This window comes from Leopardus geoffroyi, chromosome B4, assembly GCF_018350155.1.
Source record: "Leopardus geoffroyi isolate Oge1 chromosome B4, O.geoffroyi_Oge1_pat1.0, whole genome shotgun sequence".
NCBI lineage: Eukaryota > Metazoa > Chordata > Mammalia > Carnivora > Felidae > Leopardus > Leopardus geoffroyi.
The window spans coordinates 134,142,559-134,170,279 of NC_059341.1; the positions used below are offsets into that span (position 1 = coordinate 134,142,559).

Below are 27,721 nucleotides of genomic sequence, written 5' to 3' on the forward strand. Positions count from 1 at the left end.
TTTATATTGAACTAGAAGTCATAAGTTAATTTTGTTGATTTTAAGTTAGGTTTAGTATCTGGTCAGAATTGAAATGTTGATGTGACACTTTTTTTTTTTTTTTTTGGCCAGTAACTTAAATACTGCTCACCATATCTATTTTGCATTTTTGCCCCTTTGTTAGTATAATTTAAAAAGATTTTCCTGGCTTTTTAATGTGGAACATAGCCTCTGCTGCCCAGTGACTTCACCCTTCTGTTTTCCTTGTCCCTTTGTGTCTCCTCTCATACTCCCACCCACATAGGAACGTTGAAGGTTTCTTGAACCCAACAAAGATTGCTTCATTTGGATTTTTTATACAAAGTATGTCACACTTATTCATAATCGTTGAAAATCTAAGCTTTACTTGATCCAGCTGGCAACGTGTTGTCACAGCAGTTTGCAAAACTTTGTAAACCGATGCTATGGAATGTCTCGTAGGAAGTTCCTCTGTTGAAAAATTCAGTTTCAAGTGCCCATTTTCACTTGTTTGTAGTTTTCTTAAAAAGTATTCCAACATCTCTTTTCTGCCATATTGCAGACTTAAAGAATTATCTTCTTTTATTTTTAAAGTGTGGTCATATCGAATTCTCAAAATTTGATTGAGAATAATTCTGTTATCAGTTTTATTGTGTGATATTTCTGACTCTTCCAGTGCCCATGAAGAAGTACAATCATTGCTGTATTCTAGAAATTCATTCTTGTGTCGTTAATTTGACTGCAGTTTAAAAATTATCAATCTCCTTCACTGCATAGAAATAGCTTTATAAAGACCTTGATTTCATCATGATTTTCACAGTAAAACTGGTTGTATCATCACGGGAAATACCATGCCATAGACTTGAAATAGATCCGAAATGCTGGTGGAAGATATTAACCAGACCCTTGGCACAAGGAGGTACTTCAGCAGTACTGTCAGGATTTTTAGGTCTCTTTCCCAACCTCAGAAGCACCCTTCCTCCATCACAAAACTTGCACTTTTCTCCAGATTTTTAAGAAAGTCTTCTATTCTTCAGGATCCTCTGTAGTTAAAGCTATAGTTATACTTATCTTTTGTCTGAGTAATGTGAATGTGGAAGGGGGTAGAATATTTGCCTGGCCGTATAGATGGATTAGATAAGATGACAAATATCCCAGAATGCCGTGTTCGTAAGGACCAATCATTGTGGTTGTTGTTATATGTAGCTGTTGCATACAGTCCCTCCATTTTTTTTCTTAAAGATTCCAAATCTATGCAAGATGGCTGGGGGGAGAGTGACGGTCCAGTGACGGGAACTCGCCATCCCAGCTGGGAAGAGGAGGACGATGGAGGAGTCTGGAACACCGCCGGCTCTCAGGGAAGTGCTTCCTCCCACAACTCAGCAAGCTGGGGACAAGGAGGAAAGAAGCAGATGAAGGTAGCCCACTTTAGAAATGTTCGAGCTTGTTTCTTCATTCTTAGAAGGCAGAACTGAGAATTTTCTAATGGAAGGAGCCTTGAGGTCCTAAGTAAGGGGAAAAATGTTTTCTTAAGAGCAAATTGAGTACTTCCTTTTTACTCCTCATCTTCCTTCCCCATGACCTTGAAACCTCGAACCTCAGAGCTGTTGCTGTGGGTAAAGTGGAATTTTCAGAGACAGGAGATTTTTTTTTCACTTTTAGTTTCCATATTATAATTCTTCAGAAGCTTTCAAGGCACACTTTGTAAATGTTTTATGCTTTTGCATTCTAAAACCAAGGAAGGCCTTAGGGTAAGTCCCCATGATATATAGAAGAGAAACCAAAGTAAGATAGCTTTTCCAGTGGCAATCAACGTGATTGGTTTTTCTCCGATGCGGGAAATTCCAAAACCCAGAACCGTCCTCCCAGCAAAGCAAAGTGCCGGAGCACAAGCCTGATGCAGCAACCAGGTGATGTGCCTACGTCCCGTACCAGCTTGCGTTTGAAAGCTGTTGGCTTTCCATATCTTGGAGCAGCTCCACGTCCCCCTTGATGTGCCTAATTCGATGAGGACTTTGGTTTCAATGTAGAACAGGTCTTTGGACCTGAACCGCTCTCTCAGCAGAGGTGTTCTTTTCCCTTCCACAGATAAATTGATGGAAATTAGAAGTGGGCAGCCATAATTTCAACTTCACAGTGAATATTGTCCTGGTTTCAAATACCAAGGGCCGCCCTAGAAGGTCTTCAGTTGGCTAAGGGGGCTGCGCCTTCATCACTTTTTGCTGCTGTAGGATATTAATTTTGTTCTGAACATAGTAACTCTATAGCCTAAGAACACAGGTAGTTCCTGTTGGGGACATCCTGTTTAAGCGCCCGTTACAGTTTCCCTTCTGAGGACTTCTTTCTGTTCGCCCTAGTCACAAAAGGAATTATTCAGTAAACTCCTCGGCATTTTTGTACTCTCAGGCTATCTGGCTTGTTGTGGTCTTGTTTTTGTCATTGACAAACTCCCATTGAGACGGAATGAAAAGGCAGTCAAGGGAGACTGCTTACTGACCAGAAGTGACCAGGGGGAAGGTGCTCACCCACTCAGGCTGCCCCATGACTGACAATTCTGACCTTTTGTATCTGAGGGCCTCTTTTTTTTTTTTTTAACTGATTGTGATGCAGATACAGACAACATAAAATGTACCGTTTTAACCACCTTTAAGTGCGCACAGTTCAGTAGCATTGAGTACATTCAGCACCATTCAACACTAGATGATGTGACCATCAACACCATCTAGACACAAAACTCTTTTCATCTTGCAAAACTGAAAGTCCGTTCACATTAAGCAAATCTACCAATTCTCCCCTCCCTCCACTGAGGGCTTTTTTGACCTTAAAACCTGTAACTGAACTTAAATTAACTTACTTGCTTCCAAGAATTAATAACACCGACATAACAAATATCATCAAAACACAGTTTTTATTTGAAGAATGCACAAATGCACAAAGCCCCATCACCACCTCTCCCCACCAAGTCCTCATCACAGTCCAACCTGCCTTCTCTGCAGAAGTAAAAGTGGAGCTGATAGGGGTCCTCTTCAGGGAGACGCTAGGTTGTCCCTTTTTAAGAAATAAAAACTCACATCCGCCTTGCTTTACAGTAAGATCAGGGATGGTGTCTTTTGCTAGGCGTCTTTCCCACTGGGGACCCATGTCCTTCATACTACGTAACAAGCAGATGAAGCACTGCATAGATGAGTCCTCATTGTATCCACACAGAGACTAATGACCAGTTTAAATAGCCTATTTAAATAGGCTTGTGCCTGTTTATTTTCCAAATAATAGGCACTAGCATCAAACTCTTTCTTTTCTTTTAATACAAACTGGCTTAGGTTACAAGAAGATACTAAAAGGGAAAGTACTAGCATGCGAACATTGTATTTTAGAAAATCTGATATTGACCTTCTTCTATTTATAAGGTAAAAACACCAGCTGACTGTATGTTTTTCCAGTTACTTCTAATTCAGTGTGACGAATAAAATAAGAATGAAAACATAGATAGAACTAGAGAACTTACTCTTCCAGACTAACTGAAAATATCAAAATAACCACAGTTAAAGAGGGAAATTTGGGTTCAAAAAGGTAAACTGTTGGTTCTGCATTTTCAATCAGTACTTAAATGCAACTCAGCTATGAAGTGAGATAAAATAAATTATTTGGTTCTGAGGTTACACATTTCATTTCTATAGTGTTCACTGAAAGGAGGAAACAATGATTCATGGATGAATCCTCTTGCCAAACAGTTTTCAAATATGGGATTGCTGGTAAGTTTCATTTTCTCCTGTGTACAATATACCCCATCTTTTACTTTTAGCACAAATGTTAAGACCCCTGTCACATATAGTTCAAAATTCTAGATTTAGGGGTGCCTGGGTGGCTTAGTTAGGCATCTGACTCTTGACTTTGGCTCAGGTCATGATCTCACAGTTCATGGTTTCAAGCCCTGCATTGGGCTCTGCATTGACAGTGCAGAGCCTGCTTGGCATCCTCTCTCTTCCTCTCTCTCTCTGCCCCTTCCCCACTCAAAATAAATAAATAAACTTTAAATCTGTCTTAATTTAAAAAACAAAACAAAGTTACAGATTTGGAAACTGGTTAAACAATATTTCTCATTTGGATTGAGCGATATTTATTTTCTCTTATTTTTAATGAAATAACTCCAATACTTAGAGGTTATGACTTTTGAATTTGTAGTCCTTGTACCCTTTTCCTGAGGTGGTCAGGGGAAGAAAGAGCCAGGCCCTTGAAACTTACATAATTTTCCCTGACTACTGCTGTACCAGTTTTAATATTATACTTTTGAAAATGACAACAACTGCACATTAACTAGAGAAATTATTTATAATTAATTATATAGGGAATTCTTGTAGGATTTCTCTCTCTCTTTTTTTTTTTTTAATCTCTTGGGAACATCGTGGGGACACCCCGTCCCTGGTTGCCAAAAGACAAACGGCTTGACTTGGCTGCACATTTCCAGATTTCATGACTTGACAAGTCACGAGAAGAAGTTGTCGTCATTTGGCTGACACTCCTGGAATTTGATCCCGAGCCGACTGGAACTTGAGGACAGGGTTTTATTTCTAACAGCTATTTAGCTGTTGCTCTGTCCGTAGAATTGCTGAAACTGACTGATTCTATGTGAAAATCGAATTTACAAATGTAGACCCAGCAGCAATCAAATTAGTCATATTATAAATGATATTGTCTTCATTCCCGTGTAAGGTTCACATCAAAGGACCTTGTGTGGTCCCACTAGTAAGCTGTCACTCCCACATAAATAATGCCTTTTTTTTTCTCTCTGATTCAAACATTGAATTCAAACCTTTAATCCTCCCTCACCGTTGCTTATTTTTCAGAGTCAAACTGAAGATAATCCAAGCAGCAAAATGGATTTGTCTGTAGGTGTGTATCACTCCACTAATGTGAACGGGATATATTGTTGTTAATGATGTCACGTTGGTTCCCTCCTCCATTTGACTGGGCTGGGTGCTAGTCAGCAGACACGAAGGATCGTCCTACACACTAGGTAGGGACTGAAGACTGAAATGGCTGCAGGATCCAAGAAAGTAACGTAAAGGAGTGGGGTATGCCAGGTATAAGAAATTGGGACTTGGAGGCCACCTATAAGGCGGCCACTTGACCGCCCTTGGCAGTTGTTGCCTTGGAGGGTAAAGGCCCAGCTTTGTCAGCAATTCAGACATATGTTGACATCCTGATTTTTAAATACTGGAAACTAATTCAGATTTTAAAAACTGTGGTGTGTGGCCGAACAAAATATGTCTGTGGCCCCGCCAGACTCCACTCTCAGATTTCTCGTCGCGTGTGCACCGAGATGTTTCATTACTGACGAGCTGTCCCAGTGCAAGTGGAGCAGATGCCGTGTCAGCCCTTAGTCTGTGGGCTCCTCACCGTGATGCTGTTGCTCACTTTGAGGACCGTAAAGAGAGTCAAACCGAGAAGAAAGTAAAACAGTCCTGGGTCATAAGGGAAATAGCCTTTGATTGATGATATTTTAAAATCTAAGAATGACAGGGCGCCTGGGTGACTCAGTTAAGCGTCCGACTCTTGATTTCAGCTCAGGTCATGATCTCATGGTTCGTGAGTTCGAGCCCCGAGTCGGACTCCGTGCTATCAGCGCAGAAGCTGCTTGGGATTCTCTCTCTCTTTCTTTCTCTGCCCCTCCCCCACTCGCTCGCAAGTCTCTCTGTCTCTCTCTCTCTCTCTCAAAATAAACAAGTAAACTTTAAAAAAGAAAAAGTCTAAGAATAACAAAAACGTAAGCTTCCAGGGGTACTGATCATGCCCATGTACAATAGCACATTTCCAGAGCTTTGAAGAAAAGAGGACCATCATGGTACCTAGGAAATCACATTGTTCACTTGATGTGTTCACGTCTGAGTTCTAAATTCTAGGGTCACAGCTGTGCCTAATAGGCCTCTTTATCCCCAATAACTGTTTCACAACCAACCCTACCCATTTATCTGGCAGATGCTAAATAGCAGCAAGAGACAAATTCTCTCACTGAGGACATTTGAATTTATGAGCCAGTTATACTCCTCAAACACATCAATAACCAGTTAGGATATTTTTTTAGTTGGATTTTTACCAGTTTGGCCCTAAGTCTCTCTTTCAGTCTTCCATTGAAAACAAGCTACAACAGATACAGATCTTTTAAAAAGAAACAAAAGGATCCACATGTGCTCCAGGGAGGGTCCCCAGCAGCCTCAACCAACAAGATCTCTCGTGGTCTTACACTTGACACCCCCGGGAGGCAAGTGGGACTGGTCACTCCTGGTCAAAACGTTGGTTCTTGAAATTTTCACTTCTTCTGTGCTACTTTTCAGGGAGCCTTCCAGATAAAAAATTTGACGTGGACAAGAGAGCGATGAATCTCGGGGATTTTAATGATATCATGAGGAAGGATCGATCTGGGTTCCGTCCACCTAATTCCAAAGACATGGGAACCACAGATAGTGGGCCTTATTTTGAGAAGGTGAGTTGAATCCTTTGAGATAATAATTCATGTGAACCACTTTGGTTTCCATTTGTTCTTTTGATAATTAATTCCAGGAGGAAATGTAGAATTACTGAATTAATTAATGAGCAAAACGCAGACATCACCTGCTTTTAAGTGATGACGTGAAAACAATTGATGTCAACAGGTGATTGGGCAGTAGCTAGAACCATCTGTCCTTAGCATGTGAGTATGGTGAAGGTGGTCTGAATTTTTGGAAATTTTATGAAACTTGGAGGGGGTATATGGTCTGACTTTTTACAGTAGAAGAAATGCACACTCAAAATGTGTAGAAGAAATTTTAGAGATAAATTTATTCTAAATTCTTTTTTCTGCTGCTTTGCAATGAGAAATTAAATTTGGGATCTTGTGTAAACAATCTGTATCTCCCAAGGCCTTGCCTTCTAGCTTTGTCAAGATGGCCCAGAACTTGGTCTTTTGATGTTTCGAAGAGATTTCCTTTGTTTTCTCTCTCCATTTCCCCAGTGACCTATTTTTAGTTACAGTGGTACACTGTCCAAATTCTCAAGTACCTGATTTCAATGTGTCATTTATACCTATTTGTTTTGATTTTTATCAGTTCTAATGGAGGAGATCATTCCTTGCTTGATTCAGAATACAGATTTTCCATGGCCCCGGTCTTCAGAAAGCAGTTAAAACTGAAAGTTTTAGATCTAGCACATTTTTGACACCACTGATGCTGGTCCAGGCAGCAACAGATTCACAAGATTACTCTGGCTTCTGTTTCAGCAGCCACATCGTTAGAGTAATCGATATTAGATGTATAAAAATAAAGTGTCTGGCAATGTTTATCTTCACGCAATGGGCAGAATGTGTTACTGACTTAGAGAATAAGAAAAAAATCTGGATCAGAGATGACAGATGGTGTCTGTTGGGCCAAGTGTGATGACTCTTACCAGATCCAAATTCCATCCTCGTTTATTGCTAATACACTCTAATTCTGTTTGTTCCTAGTGTTTCTCTCTTGTCCCTTCTTGCATTCTGTTGCTTCACTAACCAACACTCCTTGTGATTGGCTAACTCCTACTGCTTTTCAGCTGACTTTGCCTTTCTCCAATCAAGATGGGTGCCTTGGGGATGAGGCTCCCTGCTCTCCCTTCTCCCCTTCTCCCAGCTACAAGCTGTCTCCCTCTGGTTCCACACTACCCAACGTCAGCCTTGGAGCAATCGGCACAGGGCTCAACCCCCAAAACTTCGCTGCTAGACAAGTAAGGAGGCCTCTCAAATTTATAACTGCTCGGCTGTGGCCTCGCCTTGGCCCTGGTCTGCAGTTTATTGCATTTTTTGTCTGTCTTGGGAAATTTGTTGATTACTGAATGCACAGAATGATGCTAAGTATTAGGCTTTAGATCTTTCAGCCCATAGAACCCATCTCTCTTCATGTTTTCTCAACATGGATTTTATTTTCAGTCTGTTTCTTTAGTCCTCTCATATTTGGTCATAAGTTCACATTTAATAAGTTAACTAATAACTGGCTTAGGAAAATGTTAAAGAGGCTACATAGGTATCTTATTACGCCTACCTTAGCAACTCATTTGCCATTTTTAACATTAGATTGAATGGCAAGTGATAGTTTTGAAGTCTGTTCAATTTGATGAGACTTCTAACTAGAAAACAGTGGCAAAACTAGTAAAGAGTAAATACTTGAGCATTACAGCATCTTAAAATCTAATGTCCTTAAGCGTAAAATATAATAATTAACCAGAGAAAGGTAATTTGATATGAGAGAACGAAGCTTTGGGAAGACTTGATATTGTTCAGATGTGGCAAACAGCCTGGGGCACCCCGTTCCCTAGGGGTGCGTCTCCGTGGTCCCAGGAAGGGCTGTGCACTGGGCGAGACCGGCAGGGCTGGCCCCCTAAGGCCCCCTCTCTCACCTTTGCGGGCCTAAGGCAGCCTGAGGGGCTGTCACTGCAGCTCCTGTGTAGTTCTCGTAGAGAAAACCAGGAATTTGGAGACAATTCCCTTGTGACGGTGACTCCAGGGATGATATTTTCCTAGCCACAGTTCTGTGACCACTTACCTGTCACTGTGGCTTTCACCTCAGGATGTCATGGAAGGATGTTTAATTATTAATTGTATCCATTCTGTTTCCACATGAGGGCTTTCACGTACAAGTTAAAGGATGATGTAAAACCTCTCTCACACCACAGTCCTCCAGTTACACCTGGTCTTTCATACGCTTCTAATTGTTGCCTTAGCACATTTTTTAAATGGATCATGTTATATCCATGTATTCAGTTGGTTATCTCTGGTTTGGGAGTTTTGGGTAATTTCTTGTTTTCTTTATTTTTTATATTTCCCTGTACTTCTTAATGTTTCCATAGAGAATGTAGATGTGCGTTGCTTTTATAAACAGAGAAGAAATAATTACATCAGTGGTTTGGGGCAGCTTTTTTGTTTAGGATTGAGGTATACAAAATATAAGTTACCCTAACACTCTTGAGTAATGATTATAAACATGCCCACAGGATCACATGTTTATCAAATGCCATTAGTATATAATTTTTAGTATAACATAAACCAGCCAAAGTATCCGTGCACTGGACACTAAGAAAAGGTCGTTCCTTTTTGATTTCTTTTGGTTTGGTTTTTTGTTTTGTTTTTTGAATCTGTGGATTGCTACAAAGTCCATTGTGAATCAACTAAATATGATCATGACTTTTTTCACACGTGACTATTTTCATGCAGACTTCATATACTTCCTATTTAAAAATTAAAATGTGAGGTTTTTATTTTAAAATCACAGATTTCAGTCAGCTTGCTAACACTGTTTTTAACTTATATGCCTTTCTGAGTTAAACACTGTAGTTGAGGCAAATATCACCAATAAATATTGGACTCAGGTCATCATATAACAGTGAAGCTGTAGAAATAACCAGATTAACTGCGGTTAACATATAAATAGCGTTTGATGTCCGCTTTCCTAATTTCTAAATATACTTAAAAAAAAAACTGAATCTATATGATTGCCTCTAGACATATTAGTGTGCAAAATAGCTACTTCTAAGCTAAGAAAGCAAATGACAGTGCCAGGTTTCATATTTAAAAAGAGAGAAGGTGTTGTTTGATAGACTGCCATTGACTCATCTGTACTGTTATCCATATTGGACGTATCACAGGGCTTGATACGATTTTAGAGATACTTGATAAAGAAAACCTGAAACCTCTAGTGGGGGTAGGGGGCATCTGTCCACTGGGAATGTGCAGGTAGGGCCTGATTTCACAAGAACTAAAAAAAAAAAAAGTGAAATTCCTTTTAATATTTCTTACCAAAAGAGCAGTTGGAATTTAAAATGATCCTCACAAAGCAGTTTTGGACCAGTTAAAACATGGATTCTGGGAAGGACTTCAGCTACCAGTGACCCCACCATCCAAGGACCCGTCCAAGGTCATTACTTTGATAGTGAAGTATGAGAATCATCTTAGCAGAATATTCTCAATGAAACAGATGTTTCTTGTGTTCTTGAGAATGATCAGTAGCTAAGCTACCAGCTACCATGATCTCAGAAAAGTTAGAGCCAAGCCACGTCACCTTAGAGTGGCAGTTTTGATTAGTAAGTCAGGGGAAGTGGAAACATTATAGTTTGTAGAATTAAAGGTCTTTTCATGTTTTAAGAGTCCTTTGGGAGATTTAAAATTCATGGTGGATCTTTGATTTTCTTTTATGACATAGACACAGATTTTGATTGTCTTTTCCACTTTATGTTCATAGCCATTTTTATTTTCAGTGCTTTTAAGTTCATTAATTTTCCAGTAGCAGTCCCTTAATCTATTTTGAATCATTAAGCCATTGAAATATCGTTAGTGTTCTAGAACTTAATGGTGCTGTTCCAAAATTCTTCTTTAAAATTACCTTAATCTCCGTGAAGCCACGGATAAGTTGGTGACTTCCGTTCAGAAAACACAGACTAGGTATATAGGCAGTGGTCCAGCTGCCTTCACTAAGGATGTGCAGTAGGATGTTGCCAAGTGTATGAAATTGGTGGGTCATGGTGTTAGCATCCTACAGACTAGGACTTTATTATAGAGTTCTGGGAATACAGAGAAGGAAATATTAAGCTGGTGGTTGAAAGACAGGATGGAAAATAACTATAACATGACTTGCTGATGCCATCAAAGAATGACTTTAAGTGTTTTGAGAACATATAGGTGGGTCAGTTAGTTTGAATGTGAACCGAGGAAGAAAGTTGGGGGAAGCCTTCCTTTATGAGGATGAGCTCTGAGCTAGGCCTCAAGGCCAAGTGAAGATGGTGTAGAAACTTTCCTCAGACAGAAGGAACAGTGTCAAGTTATCAAATATGGCTTTTTTGGCTGAAGGGCTTTTCTCAGCTCGAAACAAGTCAGAAGGGCCATCATATAGCCTGGTTTTCTGTAATTCTTTGATTGGAATAGCCTAGAAGTGGTCCAGTGAGTTCGTCCTCCAGAAATCAGGGAATTAAGCTTATTTTTTACCAGGCTGGCATTCATACACTGGAATGAAAAGTTACAGGTGAGTAATGAGGTTTTTTTTAGTGCCCCATAATGGTTTTTCACTTTTTCCTTTTCTGCTTTTGTTTTTTTAAATCTCACTCTTGATTTAGATTTTGTCATCTAGCAAAGGAGGGATCAAGCAGACCCAAGATAGGAAAGCCTGTTTAGATCTGGAGTAGAGTTCTTAAGGAGCTAGACTACAAGCGGGTGGCACTGATTCTGTGATTGAACTAATCAAGCCAGAGACATTACTATCATAGTGTTGTTTTACAGTTGATATTATACAGAAGCCTGCATTTGTGCTCAGGTGCCTTTCAAAGTGGAGCTCAGATTATTGGATTTGAGAATAAACTTGGTAAACCCAGTCTTTAAAAGAAAAAAAGAGAGTAGTCGAAATAAACATTATATTGCCTATACCTTTCAATTACCAAAAAAAAAAAAAAAAAAAAAAAAAAAAGCTTTTTTGAAACATTTGACCAAATGTAAGCCTTTCAGTTATAGAGTGCCTCAGACTGCAGGGGTGGTGGTGCTGTGTGCATGATTTGATTTGGATAATTTTCCCAAGCATTCCGAGACCAGGAATTTTCGGTTATAAAATTCTGTGATTCCACGGAACACAGGATATGATTCTTCTGAGGGATAAAAAGCCAGAACTGTTTCTTTTTCACGTTTTCTTACGTTAACAAAAAAGCCTTAACTGTTGCTGTTGTGTTTGCAGGGTGGCAATCATGGTTTGTTTGGAAATAGCACAGCACAATCGAGAGGTATGCACACGCCAGTGCAGCCGCTAAATTCTTCTCCTAATCTCCGGGCGCAAGTGCCTCCCCAGTTTATTTCCCCCCAGGTAAGCGATTTTATGTTTCCACGATTCAGCAGTAAAGCCTCTACAGGCGGTGCCCAGTTGCCAACTGGGTTTTGTGGGCAGAAAAAGCAGAAAAGGAATAATAGTTACCCAAATGTCTAAAATGTAAAAAGTCTTGGGGCACCTGGGGGGCTCAGTCAGTTAAGCGTCTGCCTTTGGGTCAGGTCCTGATCTCATGGCTCATGGGTTCAAGCCTGTGTCAGACTCTGTGCTGACAGCCCGGAGCCTGGAGGCTGCTTCAGATTCTGTGTCTTCCTCTCTCTCTCTGCCTCTCCCCCACTCGTGCTTGCTCGCTCTCGTGCTCTCTCGCTCTCTCTCTCAAAAATAAACAAACATTAAACAAAATTTTTAATGTAAAAAATCCAGATCAAGATTTTTGGAACAAAATGTCCAACTCCTTGTTGTATTGTATCGTACACACAAAGATGGTTTTCTATGAAAAGCATTATGATTACATTCCTTTTCGATCTCTCCGTATTTTTTCCAGTACTGCATGCATTGGTTTAATTGCGTGTAGTTGAAACTACCGTACAAGTACTGCACTGTACTGATGTGCCAATATTCTGAAATCGGTTGCCCTTGAGGATTCCCTGGCAGGTAAATGGGAGAGTAGCCAGGTTCTGACGTATTCTGAGACGTTTTGAGGAGCTGGATGCTGAAGTGCTGACTAGATGCTCCAGGGGAGTGTTGAGAACAGATGAAGCGGCAGAGACTTCCTCATGGAGCGGCTCTGCGTTGCGGGATACAGTCCTTTGTTTGGGAAACCCTTTAGGTCTGTTTCTTAGTAGGACATGTGCAGCGCATTGTTTGCAGGCTCCAGGTGACAGATTTGTGCCAGTCTGCCACAGAGCCCCTCGTATGTCTGTGAGAAAGTGGGTCCGAAGAGCAACATCAAAGTTGGTGAGCCCGTGTGAGGATTCAGCGTGGGACCTTGGTCTCCTCATAATGTTCCTTCCGTGAACTGGGATCAAAAGCGAGGAGTTCATCCCGTCCGACAAAAGGGGGCGGGGCACTTAACTAGGTCCAATCAGCAAATCGTAAAGGGTCAGGTTTTATTGCTGTTTTGTTTTTTGAAATATCTTTTAAGACAAAGTCTTAAAACATTTTATTTGAGGGGCACCTGGGTGGTTCGGTCCATTAGGTGTCCGACTCTTGCTTTCAGCTCAGGTCACAATCCCAGGATCATGAGATTGAATCCCGCATCAGGTTCCGTGCTGAGCTTGGAGCCTGCTTAAGATTCTGTCTCTCTCCCCGTCTCTGTTCCTCCCCCGCTCATGTGTACACCCTCTCTCTTTCTTTCAAAGGTGTGTGTGTGTGTGTGTGTGTGTGTGTGTGTGTGTGTGTGTGTGTATTTTTTAACCATAACCTATAGATTTCAAATTCTGTTTTTGACATTGAGTCTGTAACTGTCTTAGTAGAGGAAGGAATGTTCCTCGCCCTGCCCTCTCGTCTCCATGTCCTGCCCTGGGTGTCTGGGAGTCCTCTTAAGTGTCTCTCCTTCCTCACCACTCTAAGTGCCAGTCATTCTCCAGGTCCCAGGTGGCAGTCTGTCCTTTAAGAGCTGTTCCTAACTTCCCCAGCACTCCACAGTGGTTGTGTCTTCTTAACTCCATGAGCTCCCTCCCACATGTCAGGCCACAGTCCTGTGGTTACCAACTATCTGCGGTGTGCCTGGTAGTGTGTTGGCCTCACACGGTGGAGAAACCACCGCCTCCTAACACAGCCTCCTGGAGTTGCTGGGGGTGATAGCAGAACACTCAGCAAACAGGTAGCATGATAAATGTGATGTAGAAATGCTTAACACAGTTTGGAAGCTGGGCGAGGCCGTGCACTAGGAGTGACATTTAAGCTGGGCCTTAAAGAATGAGTCAGTTTGCTGAGCAGAGCCAGGTTTAAATGTGCAGCAGGAGCAGCTTGGAGGACAAGGGGCAGTAATATCTGGAAGAACATGGCATGTTTGGAAAAATGCAGTCGGTTTGAATAATTAGATTAAGCTTGTTGAAGCATATAGATGTTGTCTAGAATGGAATAGGAAAAAACTAGTCAGGGAGTTTGGCACCAGATTTGGAAAAGCTTTCTTTGCCTTGCTAAGGAGTTTGGACTCTGTCCCTTGTAACTGTTATCTGGGCTACTTCTTAAACACACAGTTTCCAGGTCTTCTGCAATCTACTGAGACACAATCTTGGGAGTTAGGGCCTAGTAACCCCCTGCTGATTTTTATCTGCACCCTAAGGTTTAGCTGCTGCTGCTATAGATAATGTAGCATTGGGCAAAATTGTTCAGCTGAGCGGCAATGTAGGAAAACTTAGGTTTTGGAAAAAATAACATTGACAGTAATGTGGAGGACATACTTGAATGGCAGACTAACTAGAGCAAAGGAGCTCAGTTACAAGGCTAGTCCAGGAGTCCGGGTAAGGAGGTGGCAGTGGGAATGAAGACATTGTGAAGGTCCCAGATGACCTTTGTGTTGTGGGATACCGCAGTCACCTCTCCAGTCTCTCCTTACTCTGCATATCCACGGCATCTGACATAGTTGATCATGTCGTCCCTTTTGAAACTTTCATTCATCTGGTTTTTGGACACCTTGTATATTGGTTCTCCACCTGCCTTTCTTTCTCCGTCTCCTTTACAAGCTCCTCCTCCTCTCCCCAACATTTAAATGTTAGGGGTACCTGGTGGCTCAGTCAGTGAAGCATCTGACTTTGGCTCAAGTCATTATCTCATGTCTCTTGAGTTCAAACCCCAAGTGGGGCTTTGTGCTCACAGCTCAGAGCCTGGAGCCTGCTTCAGATTCTGTGTCTCCCTCTCTGTCTCTGCTCCTCGCCTCCTTGTGCGCTCTCTCTCTCTCTCTCTCTCTCTCTCTCAAAAATAAATAAAAACATTAAAAAAAAAATCAGAGTGACCCAGTCACAGTCCTTGAACTTCTCCTCACCATCAGCAGCTACTGCTGGGTGACTTCACCCAGCAAATGACTTTAGGTATGACAGGGCCAAAACTGAGTCTTCAGCCCAGATCTCCCTTCTCAATTCCACAGGCTTCTGGGCATCTCTGCTAGGATACCCTATAGGCACTTCATGTCAACATGTCCGAAACAGAGCTCATGATTTCATCCCATACTCCCGTCTAAAACATCCCCTTCCTCTAAGTAAACAGTACTTCCCCTCTGCAGGTGCTTGGGCCACAGGCCACAGAGCTAGTGGTGAGGCCTCTCACAGTCCACATTCAGTCCATCAACAAGTTCCCCTTTAGAACTTTGTCCTGAATCTGACCCTTCCCTACCGCCTCCTCTAACATGACCCATGGCAAGCGACCACCGTTTCTTTCCTAGAAATGGCCTCCTGACTGGTCCTGCCCTGTCATATACAACACCTGCCTGCCTCCAGTCTGTTCTCCACCCAGCGTTCTGACTGATCCTCTAAAACCACGCTATCCAGGGTAGACCTTAGGCCACCTGAGCACTTGAAATGTGACCAGTGGAGTGGAAGAACTGAAATTTTAATTTTAATTGATTTAAATTTAAATAGACATGCCTGGTTGGTGGCTACGGAATGAATACTGCAGAGGTGGAGCTTTTCCAGCATCACAGAAAGCTAAGGGTAAATCATGTCACTACTTTAACCTCTCATCGCTCCTTCTCTCACTGAAAATACAAAGCCAGCTCTTTGCTGTTGTCTTTGACGCTCTTGGTGACCTCCTGCCACCCCCACCCACACCTGCCACTCTCCACTCAACTGGCCCCAGTGCACTAAGGGTGCTTCTAGAACACTCTTCTCCCAGATTGCCACACGGCTCCATCTGTATTTGCTTCAGATCTCTGCCGCCATGGCACCTTCTGGGAGAGGCTTTCCCAGGCCGGGCTGAGGACAGTACGGCACCACTTGGCTGTCACGCCCCCAGGCGCGTGTTAAGGTTCACAGTGGCAGGGTCTGTGTCTACTTTGTTCACTGCTGGATCCTGAACATCCACAACTGTGCAGGGCATGCATTTTAAGTAAATATGTGTCAAATCATGGGAAGACGCATTTCAGGATGATTTAGAAAGTAGAATATTGTTAGGAAAAAAACTTAGTCTGAGAGACTTAAAGGCTGCCAATCTCTTTATGACCAAAGTATCTGCTGTGCATGGAAAAGAAAAGTATTTGTGTTCTACATTTTTGGGATTTGTTTAGCAAAACATGGTTAACATTATTTGATGCATAATGGGGGCAGAATATTAAACAATGAAAACTTCAGATTTTTCAGGTTTTTTTCCCTAACATTTCCATATTTTAAAAAACAGGGGCGCCTGGGTGGCGCAGTCGGTTAAGCGTCCGACTTCAGCCAGGTCACGATCTTGCGGTCCGTGAGTTCCAGCCCCGCGTCAGGCTCTGGGCTGATGGCTCAGAGCCTGGAGCCTGTTTCCGATTCTGTGTCTCCCTCTCTCTCTGCCCCTCCCCCGTTCATGCTCTGTCTCTCTCTGTCCCCCAAAAAATAAATAAACATTGAAAAAGAAGTTTTAAAAAAAAAAAATAAAAAACAAAGGAGCTGGATAGCCTTTTTTTTTTTTTTTTTTTTTAAGTAGAGGCAATATAATAACCACACTGAAAGTTTGGATAATGGAGAAAAAAATTCTTCCAGAAACCCCCAACCCAGATGCAAAGACAGGGATTATTTTTACAAAATCCCCTACTCAGACTTTTTGTATCCAGACATACTTTCCACATCATGACATCCATGGTCACTGTATCCTACTGTTTGTGTTAACTTTGGGTCTTACATAGTATTTTCCTCTGTTACTACATAGTTTTCCTGTTGATTGTTCTTAATGAAGAAGGCATAATGTTCCATCAGGTAAACTTACTTTGATTTCCTGGGACATTCTCTTCGCCTATTATTGGATAGTAAATTATTTCTAATTTTTCACTGTTCTAAATAATGCAGTAGAGAAACCCATATACTTAGATCTTATATGTGATCCTTATACATAGATATTTTGCCCACGTTATTTCCAAATTTAGTTGCCCAGGATGAAATTTATGGGTCAAAGTACATGAACACTTATGGTTTTTGAAAATACCAACTTTTACATCCATTTTAACTGTCTTTAGGGGCAGTCAGTATTCAGTGTGAACATGGGAAGAAGACACTGAAACTCATCTTTAAGATTTGTTACAGATATTCCAGGCGTTGGGTTTCTGCCTTGCCTTTTTCCTCCTGTTACTCAAATATTCAGAACGTAACCTATTCTACCAGGCTTTTGTCTTGCTTTAAACTGCTGTCATTTTGCACCTGCAGTGCTTTGTTAAATGCCATATTGACTCCAACTAGATCTTCCCTTTCTCCAGCCCAGCTGGAGGTTGAAGGGCCTTTAAGCCAGAATAATTAACTCCCTGCTACGGGAATGTGCCAACCTGCACTTTAATTACTCTGAGTCCCAGGTATGAATAGCCATTTGCCAGGAGCCTAGTGGTGCTTCTCTCTGGTCCTTTTGTATTCATTGGAGGACAGTGCATGTGCGGTCTGGGGGAGGGAAACATGGGGCAGAGCTAGACAGGAAGTCCTCAAAGTATAACCTTTATAGTTGTTATAACTGTCACTTCATGGCACACATGAGATACTGGCATTCAAATTAAATTTAAAGTATAAAAACACCTTGTGTTAGCATTTCTTTCTTTTCTTTTCTTTTTTTTAATATTTTATTTTTAAGTAACCTCTACACCCAACTTGGGACTTGAACCCACAACCCCAAGATCAAGAGCCAGCACACTCCACCCACTGAACCAGCCAGAGGCCCCTGTGTTAGCATTTCTTTTTTTTTTTTTTTTTTTTTTTTTTTTTTTTTTTTTTTTTAGCATTTCTTTATAGTCTTTCTGTACCTATCTGTCTTTAAACAATATAGTTTCATTTTGCCTTTTTTGCACTTGATGTGACAAAAACTTGCAGTTTATAGCCTTCTCTGACTTTTTTTTCACTTGATACTGTTTCTGAGATTTCCCCAGGTTGATTTGGTCAGTTATGATTCATATAGTACTCTGTTACGTGAATATACCATCATTTATCTTTTCCACCACCAGCAGACATTTGGGTAGTTTCCAGGTTTCTGCTATTAGGAGGAATGCTGCTGTGAAGATTCCTATATTTGTCTCGTAGGATGGATTTGTTTCCTAGGGTACTGCTGGATCATACGCAGGTTTTACTTCGAATGGTAGTTTCTGTCGCTAATATCAAGTGACAGGAATGTGGGAGGTGGGTGGGAAGAATGGGCTCTTGGCAAAGGATGTCCTACTGTCCCAAGACTGAAGAGAAATGGGTCGATGAAGAGACCAGCTGATTTGTTCAGTAGAGCTTTTAGAACTGAACCGAGAAGTGGGAAGAAAGAGCTCAGACAATAGCTATTTATTTTGGAGGCCAGCAGGCTGGAAAACAAAATAAGCAGAGTAGATTTCCCATGAATCATAGAATCCTTTCCCTTTGGAAGGGAAATTAGAAACAATGCTGATGGCCTCGGAGCACCACTGTCCCATAGAAATATGACACAAACCCCATAATGTAATTTCAAGTTTTTGGTAGCCACATTTAAAAAGATAAATAGAAGCAGGTAAAATTAAATTTAATAGTACGTATTCTTTAAGCCAGTATAAATGATCATTTCAACCCATAATCAATGCTTAAAGATTATTGAATTTTTTACCTTTTTTCTTAAGTTTTTTTGTTTTTTTTTTTTTTTTTGAGACGGAGACAGAGCGCGAGTGGGGGAGGGGCAGAGAGAGAGGGAGAAACAGAACTGGAGGCAGGCTCCAGGCTCTAAGCTGTCAGCACAGGGCCTGATGCGGGGCTCGAACCCACGAACCATGAGATCATGACCTTAGCCAAAGTCGGACACTCAACTGACTGAGCCACCCAGGCTTTTTTTTCTTTCATAATACCAAGTCCCTCGGCGCACCTGGGTGGCTCAGTCGGTTGAGTGTTTGACTTCGGCTCAGGTCATGATCTCGTCTGTGAGTTCGAGCCCCGTGTCGGGATCTGTGCTGACAGCTCAGAGCCAGGAGCCTGCTTCCGATTCTGTCTCCCTCTCTCTCTGCCCCTCCCCTGCTCATGCTCTGTCTCTCTCTCTCTCTCTCTCTCTCTCTCTCTCTCTCTTTCTCTCTCTGTCAAAAGTAAACATTTAAAAAATTAAAAAAAAAATACTAAGTCCCTCACGCAGGCCATAAAACTGGTGCAGAGATGGGGCGCCTGGGTGGCTCAGTTGGTTAAGCATCTGACTTCAGCTCAGGTCATGATCTTGTGGTGTGTGAGTTCGAGTCCCATGTCGGGCTCTGTGCTGACAGCTCGGAGCCAGGAGCCTGCTTCCGATTCTGTGTCTCCCCTCTCCCTGCCCCTGCCATGCTCATGTTGCCGTCTCTCAATAATAAATAAATGTTAAAAAAAAACACTGGTGCAGAGGCACAATGTACAGTGGTGTGCTCACCCTGAGCTCACATTTGCTAGGGGTCCAACCGTTTTAATAGAAAATCAAACAAATGTTCTCATTGGTTGGCAACACTCAGCATCTCTTAGAGAATAGAGGAACAGCTAGGAGAACCGTGACTTTTACCCAAAATACTTCCCAAAATGATAGTGTTAATGGGTTAGGTGAAAAGTGGCTGAGATCTTGGAAGAAAGTGAGTTGGTGAGCCCCGGACAGGAGACTTGAACTTGTTTCTAGACTAGAAAGCATCCAAGGAAAGGTAGGCAGGTATTCTTGAGAATGTGGCAGAGACGGTGACTCAGAAGCATTCACTGAACTCTGTTATGCTAAAGAAAGATACAGTGGGAACAGCCAGTGGGTCTTCTGCTGAAAGCTTTCTGATGACTCAGATTTTAAAGGGGTATTTTCAAAAGCTGGAAAGTAAGGGTAGCAAGCAGAGATGGATATGTGGAAGAGTCGTGCTGGGGGATTAGAACGTAAAATAAGTGGAGGCTTGCAAAACAACAGGCAGATTGAAAGAGTCTTCAGAATTCGGTTTGGTGCAAATCAGTGACTGGAAAAAGAGTCACTGCTTTGGACTACTTGTGTATGTTTTAAATGATTAAATGAAAATTAAGTTAAATTAAGTGAGAATAACATTGGCACCGCTTTTGTCGTCTCTGTTGAGGATAAAGTCGTTCAACCAAAAGGGTTGAGACAAATTAAATCCTACAACAGAGAAACAGTTTGTGAAAGGAATCGCAGAGCCCTTCTGTGATCTTTGAGGAATGCTGGGGATCTTCAAGGGGAATTTAGTAATGACTGCTCTTCTTTCTTGCACAAATACTGAATTTTTAAGACAAGAGGAAGGCATGTGGGGCCAAAATATCCCCTTTACCACTGAGAATGCAGATCCTGGAGAATGTGAGCTTCCTAATACTGAATTACAAACTTAGCCAGTAGTAATTGGAACGGGGCAACCCTCCCTATAGGTTTGCTGCCAGGAAAAAAGGGCAGGAGGCCCAGAGAACAAGGTAGATGTCCCTCTGTGTGGAGCCTCAGAGTAGAAATAGGAAAGAGGCACCCCTCCCCTCCAAGGAAGTGAAGAGAATGGGGAAGTTTTTTAAACAACTTTTGAAACAGTAAAGGAAGTGGTTTAAATACTGATGAACTGGTGCCAATTCTAGGCAATAATAATCTAGACTAGACTTTGGTAATCTACACTAGATTATCAAAAAGATGGCTTTTTGAGCACCTATGATAGGAAATCAAGAATCATAAATTTGCTAACAAGTCTTAATTCATTTTATTGATTAGTTTTAAATATTGTTTGATAAGAATGACATTGTTGAAATCTCTATTTTGACAAACCATTTGACAAGCTGTCTCTTTGTTTTAGACAAGATGAAAAAATATAAAGTAAATGCTAAAACACTTGTGTGAATTAGTAAATGATTGACTCTTCCCAGCTGGATCACCCTCAGATTGGAAAGAAGTTTTTAGGGACAGGCTACTAGATTATCCTCGGCTCTATCAAGTTCAGCATTCCCATCAGTGACCAGATAGGGAAACACAAACCGAACATAAGTGGAATAATAGGGTAGAAAAGAATTTGGTGGTGTGACTGTTACTAAAATATACTATTCGTGGGGCACCTGACAGGCTCAGTCAGTGGAGCATGCAACTCTTGGTCTCTGGGTTGTGAGTTCGAGCCCCACATTGGGTGTAAAGATTACTTTTTAAGAAGTTAAATCTTTAAAAAATTAGTTAGTGGGGTGCCTGGGTGGCTCAGTCGGTTAAGCGTCTGATTCTTGATTTCAGCTCAGGTCATGATCTCACGGTTCATGGGCTCTGCACTGACAGCATGGGGCCTGCTTGGGATTCTCTCTCTCTCTCCACCTGCCCCTCTCCCCCTCTCATACTCTCTCTCTCAAAATAAATTTAAAAATAAACATTTAAAAAATTAGTTAATTAAATGAAATATAATATTCACTTATTTAATAGATATTTATCAAACATCTATGTGCTATGCGCAGAAAGATAAGGTCCTAAGATCAAATCATATATTAATACAGTTCAACCCAGCTGCTTAAATATTCCATAGGAGAGCAACACCTATTTTAAAATATTATAGATTTTAATTGACAATAAGCTTAATATGTGAGTTGGGAGTTAGGCTGTGATCATCAGAGAAACTGAGATCTCAGGCATTGTTAATAGAAAGCCTGGCTTTCAACAGAATGGTTAATGATGGCCAGGTCTACTCAGTCCTCAGCTACTCTAGAAAATGGCTTTCTGTTGTGGGCTTTGCATTGAGAAATTGGATGAGATACGCGTGAAAGAAGTGAGCATGTTTAGCCTGAAGATGAGACACAAGAAACTGTAATTGTCTCTAGACACTTGAGGAACCATCCCTGTGCATATAACAGAGTGCATTTCTAAGCCTTTGATGTGGATTAACTCATAAAATCCTCCGTCACTAAAGTTATTGTTGTTCAGTTTTGGAGGGGAAACAAGGCTCAGAAAGGCTCAGTAAGTAACTTGCCCTGCGTCACACAGCTCCGAAATGACAGCCCGTACGGTCTGCCTCTCGAAGCAGACTCTTGACCAGTGTGCTGCTTGCCACCCACGGAACCAGCTGATTCAGTCGGCTCAGCGGATGAAAGTGCAAGGAACTCATTTCAGCCCCGTGAAAACATCTTAGATGAGCTGTCCAAAGACGGGAGGGAGGCTTTTCTCTGTCTGGAGGTTCCTGTAGCCCAGCCCAACTCACTCCTGAAAACCGTGGAGAAGGAGCCAGTTGGGTCATTTGACCTTCTAGGCCCTTTTGCTCTGCGACTCTGAGTGTTTGGTGTGAGAAGTCATGAATTGAAACTCCAGTGTTTCTTACTTACAGGTCAACATATTTTTCTTATTTGTATAACAAAAATACCTTGTTTTAGGCATTTATTTAGTAGCTTTATGAAGTTTGATCTATTTTGTTTTACGGTCCATTTACAGGAACAATTTCTCAAGCAAAAGTCACATTGTTATTAAAACTTTTTTGTCTCGGGGGCACGTGGGTGGCTCGGTCGGTTGAACATCTGACTTTGGTTCAGGTCATGATCCTATGGTTTGTGGGTTCGAGCCCCGCATCAGGCTCTGTGCTGACAGCTCAGAGCCTGGAGCCTGCTTTGGATTCTGTGTCTCCCTCTCTTTCTCTGCCCCTGCCCCGCTCGTGCTCTGTCTCTCTCTCTCTCTCTCTCTCTCTCTCTCTGTCTCTGTCTTTCTCTTTCTCTGTCTCTTTCTCAAATATAAATAAAACATTAAAAAATTAAAAGAAAAACACTTTTTTTGTCTCTCAGAAGCCTTCCTGATTATGAATTCATAATTTTTATTGTAAAGAATTTAAAAGCTTTTTTTTTTTTTTTAAGATTTTATTTTTAAGTAATCGCTACACCCAATGCAGGGCTCGAACTTACAAAATCAAGAGTCACACGCTCTGTCAACTGAGCCAGTGAGGTGCCCCTAAAAGCCCTTATAATCTCACTGCTCAGTCGTAACCATCACTGACATTTTGGTGTATTTCTCCGGATGATTTAGTATTTTTTACAGACATTTTTCAAGGAAAGCAATCGACACTTGCTTTAGACCTATTAAGATTCTTTTTACAGAAAAAAAAAAAAAGTTTTATTTTAGTAAGTTCTGAAAGAGTCCTCTTTTTTCTTGTTAGGTTTCTGCCTCAATGCTCAAGCAGTTTCCCAACAGTGGCCTGAATCCAGGTCTTTTCAATGTGGGGCCCCAGTTGTCTCCTCAACAAATTGCCATGCTGAGCCAGCTTCCACAAATTCCCCAGTTTCAGTTGGTGAGTAGCAGATTTTCCCCCTATAGCTAAAAAAAAGATTATTTAGGGTTTTTTTTTCCTCTGATTTTGGTTCACTTCATTTTATGCGTGCTTAAGGGTTAATGTATCCGCTCAGTGGGAGGTAAATGTGACCAGTGGACCAGGAACTTGGTGGTACTTCCCTCCTGGCCACTGGATTCCACAGCCTGCCCTTAGATGCACAACCCTCTCGAGTGTGTCAGTACGTCCGGCTTAGGAAGCTTTGCTCCGCTCTCTCCTTCCCTGTTTTGTAGGCATGTCAGCTTCTCCTGCAGCAGCAGCAGCAACAGCAGTTGCTACAGAACCAGAGGAAGCTTTCTCAAGCTGTGCGCCAGCAGCAAGAGCAGCAGGTACGTGGGATTGCAAGGGTCCCCCTGGTGCTCTGTGTGAGGGCTGCATCTCTGCTTAACCTCCGACAGCAGAACGAACGTGAGTCCTACGCAGTCTTTTCCTAGGAGGCTCAGGGTGTTGGCTTATCATGTGTCCATTTTCCCTCGGCTTCCCCCTCGCTCTGGCCTCCTGGCCTCCAGCTGGCTCGGATGGTGAGCGCTCTCCAGCAGCAACAGCAGCAGCAGCAGCAGCAGCAGCAGCAGCAGCAGAGGCAGCCCGGCATGAAGCACTCGCCCTCTCATCCCGTTGGGCCCAAACCGCATCTGGACAACATGGTACCCAACGCTCTGAATGTGGGGCTCCCAGACCTTCAAACCAAAGGGCCAATACCTGGATATGGTTCTGGTAAGTTGTTCAGTAATGAAAAACACCTTAAAAAAAAAAATCTTCCAGTCATGTTCTGAGCCTCTGGTAGGGTTTGGTCCTGCCTTACCCTCTGTTTTCACAGCAAGCACACAAGACAGATAAATATTCGTATCCCTGCTTGACAGATGATATCCTAGAGTTTCGACGGTGTCCCAGAGCTCACCACACAATCAGTAAATCGTACAGCTAGGCTCCACCTTCTCTGGGTCCAAAGTGGTCTCTTACTATTTATGAATGACAGTCCAGTGTTCCACCACCAGGAAGTTTTAAAAGCTAGTTAAAGGGTGTGTACGTGCTGTGCGTGATACATGTGTCTGAAGTTATAACCTGTTAAAATACGTCCGAGGTGAGGTGTTTAGCTCTACTGATAAAATTTCCTTCTCGTGAAAAACTGGGGAGCTAAAATTAAACTTATAAGGCGAACTGATAAAATTCTTCTGATATTAGTATTTCATCCGATTTAAATAGAATTAGCACAAGTAAGGTTATACCTTTGACATTCATCAGGAATTTGTTGGCAGGCAAATCATAGCTCTTTCAGAACCGGGGAACATGTTGTAAACAGAATCCAATCAGTGAGGCAACAGCGACTTAAAAATAAAATTTAAAAATTAAAAAGGTATCACACACCACAGCAGGTTTCTTCTCAGAATGGCACAGTTTACATTTTATTTTGATAAAGAAGCTACTGTTCTGTGCAAACTCAGAAATAAAAGTTGGAGAGACCTGAAATCCGTGCTCCTAGGAGACAAAGAGACCCTGACACATGGCCCTGCTCTCTGCTCTACCTCTGTGACATGCCCACTGAGGTGGGGGCTCACTTCCTGCTGGGGTGTCCTCATTCAGAGAATAGCAAAGACTTAAAGGATATCTTGATCCTGGATTCCAGTTGTGTGGTTTGGGGTTTTAAGTGTTTATTTATTTTGAGAGCGAACACACATGCACACGTGAGCAGGGGAGGGGCAGATGGAGAGCGGGAGAGGGAGAATCCCAAGCGGGCTCCATGCCGTCAGCTCAGAGCCTAACGTGGGACTCGAACCCATGAACCATGAGATCATGACCTGAGCCCAAATCAAGAGTCAGCCGTTCAACCAACTGAGCCACCCGGGCGCTCCTTGGTCTTGGATAGTTTTAACGGAATTAATTTCCAGCTTCCACCAGCTACACTGTGTCTTTAAAATGATCTGCCCAAGGGGCACCTGGGTGGCTGAGGCGGTTAAGCATCCAACTCTTGGTCTCTGCTCAGGTCATGATCTCTCAGTTCGTGTGATCAAGCTCCATGCTGGGCTCTGTGCTGTCAGCGTGGAGCCTGCCTGGGATGGTTTCTCCCTCTCTGTCTCCCTCTCTGTCCTTCATCCTCTCTCTCTCAAAATAAACAAACACTTTTTAAAAATAATAATAATAATAATAAAATGATATACCTGAGAACTGACTTAAATTCAAATAATCTTTCTTGGGGTGCCTAGGTGACTCAGTGGGTTAAGCTTCTGACTTTGGCTCAGGTCATGATCTCACTGCTCATGAGTTTGAGCCCCACATTGGGCTCTGTGTTGGCAGCTCTGTCAGAGCCTGGATCTGCTTCAGATTCTGCGTCTCCTTCTGGTCTGCCCCTCCTCCATTCTCACTCTCACTCTGTCTCTCTATCTGTCTGTCTGTCTGTCTCTCTCTCTCTCTCTCTCTCAAAAATAAATAACCATGGGGCGCCTGGGTGGCTCAGTCGGTTAAGCGTCCGACTTCAGCTCAGGTCATGATCTCATGGTCCGTGGGTTCGAGCCCCGTGTCGGGTTCTGTGCTGACAGCTTGGAGCTTGGAGCCTGCTTCAGATTCTCTGTCTCCCTCTCTCTCTGCCCCTCCCCTGCTCATGCTCTGTCTCTCTGTCTCAAAAATAAATAAAAATAGAAAATAAATAAATAAACATTTTTAAAAATTAAAAAAACATGCATACATACATACATGACTAACACCTGTACCATCACTTGACATGAGAGAAGACAGAACTCTACACCATCTCCTATCTTGCTAAGTCATGCCCGTCTGGGATGTAGAAATCCAGGGTGCCAAGCAAGGGGAAAGCCTCCTATAATGACTAATGAAGGTGTCATTAACTCTGTGTTTCCAGTCTTCACCTTCTTAATCTTGTTTTCTGTTAAAGTGAAAGCTTGACATAAGAACCTGGGTGTTTTGGTGTGCGTCGAGTTGTGAATTTAGACACTGTATATGATAATAAGGCAGGGCAACTTTGTTTCTTCCATCCCCTTTTGTCAAAGAGTACGTGGTTCTCAAAGTAGAGCCCAGTGGTACAAAGCAAAGTGAACATGTGGAAGCCCCAGACGGCTTTTTCACGCGTGTAAATGTGCATGGCTCTTGTACTTGTACTTGTTCCCTACAGCATGTCTTAACTGGAAAGAAAAGTACCTTTGAACAGCTTGAGCAACATAGGTTAATGACACTGACTCTCTTAAATACATGTTTTTCACCATTTATCAGGTAAAACCTGTGAATAAACCTTTTACGTGCTTGCCTTTAGCCTGGGTATTCATTAATCAGTCAGTTGTTAAAAACCTAACATCATGATGTTCCAGTGACAGTTCTTACAACATCTTTAATATTTTCTGTCTTTTATTAAGAAGTAAAATTATTGGGGGTGGGGGTAGTAACATTATATGTTAGCTGAGAATCTTTTAGTTTTTAGCAGCATATCTTCTCATTTCTTTAAATATATAGAAAATATCATGATGTCTTATTAGCTTAATGGTGTTATTTGTGATTATTGTACTGGAGGCATAACTTCCTGATGACTGAAGGACCAGAGTTCAGTATACACGTACATACACTTACTGAAGAAATGTCATGTTTTTTATCATACTCCTGTTTTAAAATAACTTGTAACTATGCATTAGAATCTAAAGTAAGGAGAGGGACGCCTGGCTCAGTCGGTTAAGTGTCCAACTTCAACTCAGGTCATGATCTCACGGTTCGTGGGTTCGAGCCTCGTGTCAGGCTCCGTGCTGACAGCTCGGAGCCTAGAACCTGCTTCGGATTCTGTGTCTCCCTCTCTCTCTGCCCCTCCTCTGCTTGTGTTCTATCTCTCTCTGTCATTCAAAGGAGGAAAAAAAACATTGACTTACTAGTTTATTTACATTTGATAACTTATTTAACAAGGGATAATTTTTATTAGGTCTTTATCATGTTAACTGTGATCTGGCCAGTTACCATCTGCCTTCTAAGATGCATTTTGCAGTTTTTTCCACAGTTAAAAATTTCCTTAATTCAGGGGCACCTGGGTGGTTCAGTCAGTTGAGCATCCAGATCTTGATTTTGGCTCAGGTCATGATCTCATGGTTTGTGGGGTCAATTTTCAAGTGCTTGGGATTTTCTCTCTCCCATTCTCTCTACCCTTCCCCCATTCACACACGTGTTCTCACTCTGTCAAAATAAATAAACAAATCTTTAAAAAAATTCCTAAATTCATATTATGACATTTTATTTTAATTGAAAAATACATTTTGGGACTGAAAGTAAATCCACTTTGAATGCCTGGCTTGAATAAACTAAATTTATAACTAAGATTTTGATGAAAATATATTTAAAGCATACAGAGAGGTTCAAATTTTTTTTCAAAAATTAGGTAGCAAAGATGTAATGAAATGAGTAATATTTCAATTTGCCTAGTTCAACTTGCAGTTCAATACTGCCGAGTATTAAACTAAAAAAGACACCTGCAGGCTAAAAAGGAGCAAGAATAATTAAAAGCAGGATACCTCGATGGCTCAGTCAGTTAAACATCTGACATCGGCTCAGGTCATGATCTCACCTTTCAGGA

General features: G+C 41.8%; 1 protein-coding gene across 10 annotated transcripts in view; it reads left to right on the forward strand.

Moving 5' to 3' along the window:
* The window catches only part of TNRC6B (trinucleotide repeat containing adaptor 6B), a 260,344-nt gene that overhangs the window by 203,353 nt on the left and 29,270 nt on the right, over positions 1-27,721 (forward strand). For 6 of the 10 annotated variants that reach the window (XM_045465910.1, XM_045465911.1, XM_045465913.1 and 3 more), the window contains 9 exons: positions 1,240-1,415; positions 3,675-3,749; positions 4,842-4,887; positions 6,330-6,478; positions 7,558-7,728; positions 11,712-11,837; positions 22,993-23,124; positions 23,397-23,492; positions 23,673-23,877. In XM_045465910.1, coding sequence (XP_045321866.1) covers positions 1,240-1,415; positions 3,675-3,749; positions 4,842-4,887; positions 6,330-6,478; positions 7,558-7,728; positions 11,712-11,837; positions 22,993-23,124; positions 23,397-23,492; positions 23,673-23,877 — 1,176 coding nt within the window. The remainder of the gene's footprint in view (positions 1-1,239; positions 1,416-3,674; positions 3,750-4,841; positions 4,888-6,329; positions 6,479-7,557; positions 7,729-11,711; positions 11,838-22,992; positions 23,125-23,396; positions 23,493-23,672; positions 23,878-27,721) is intronic. The other 4 variants (XM_045465916.1, XM_045465919.1, XM_045465920.1 and 1 more) reach the window with 1 other exon arrangement.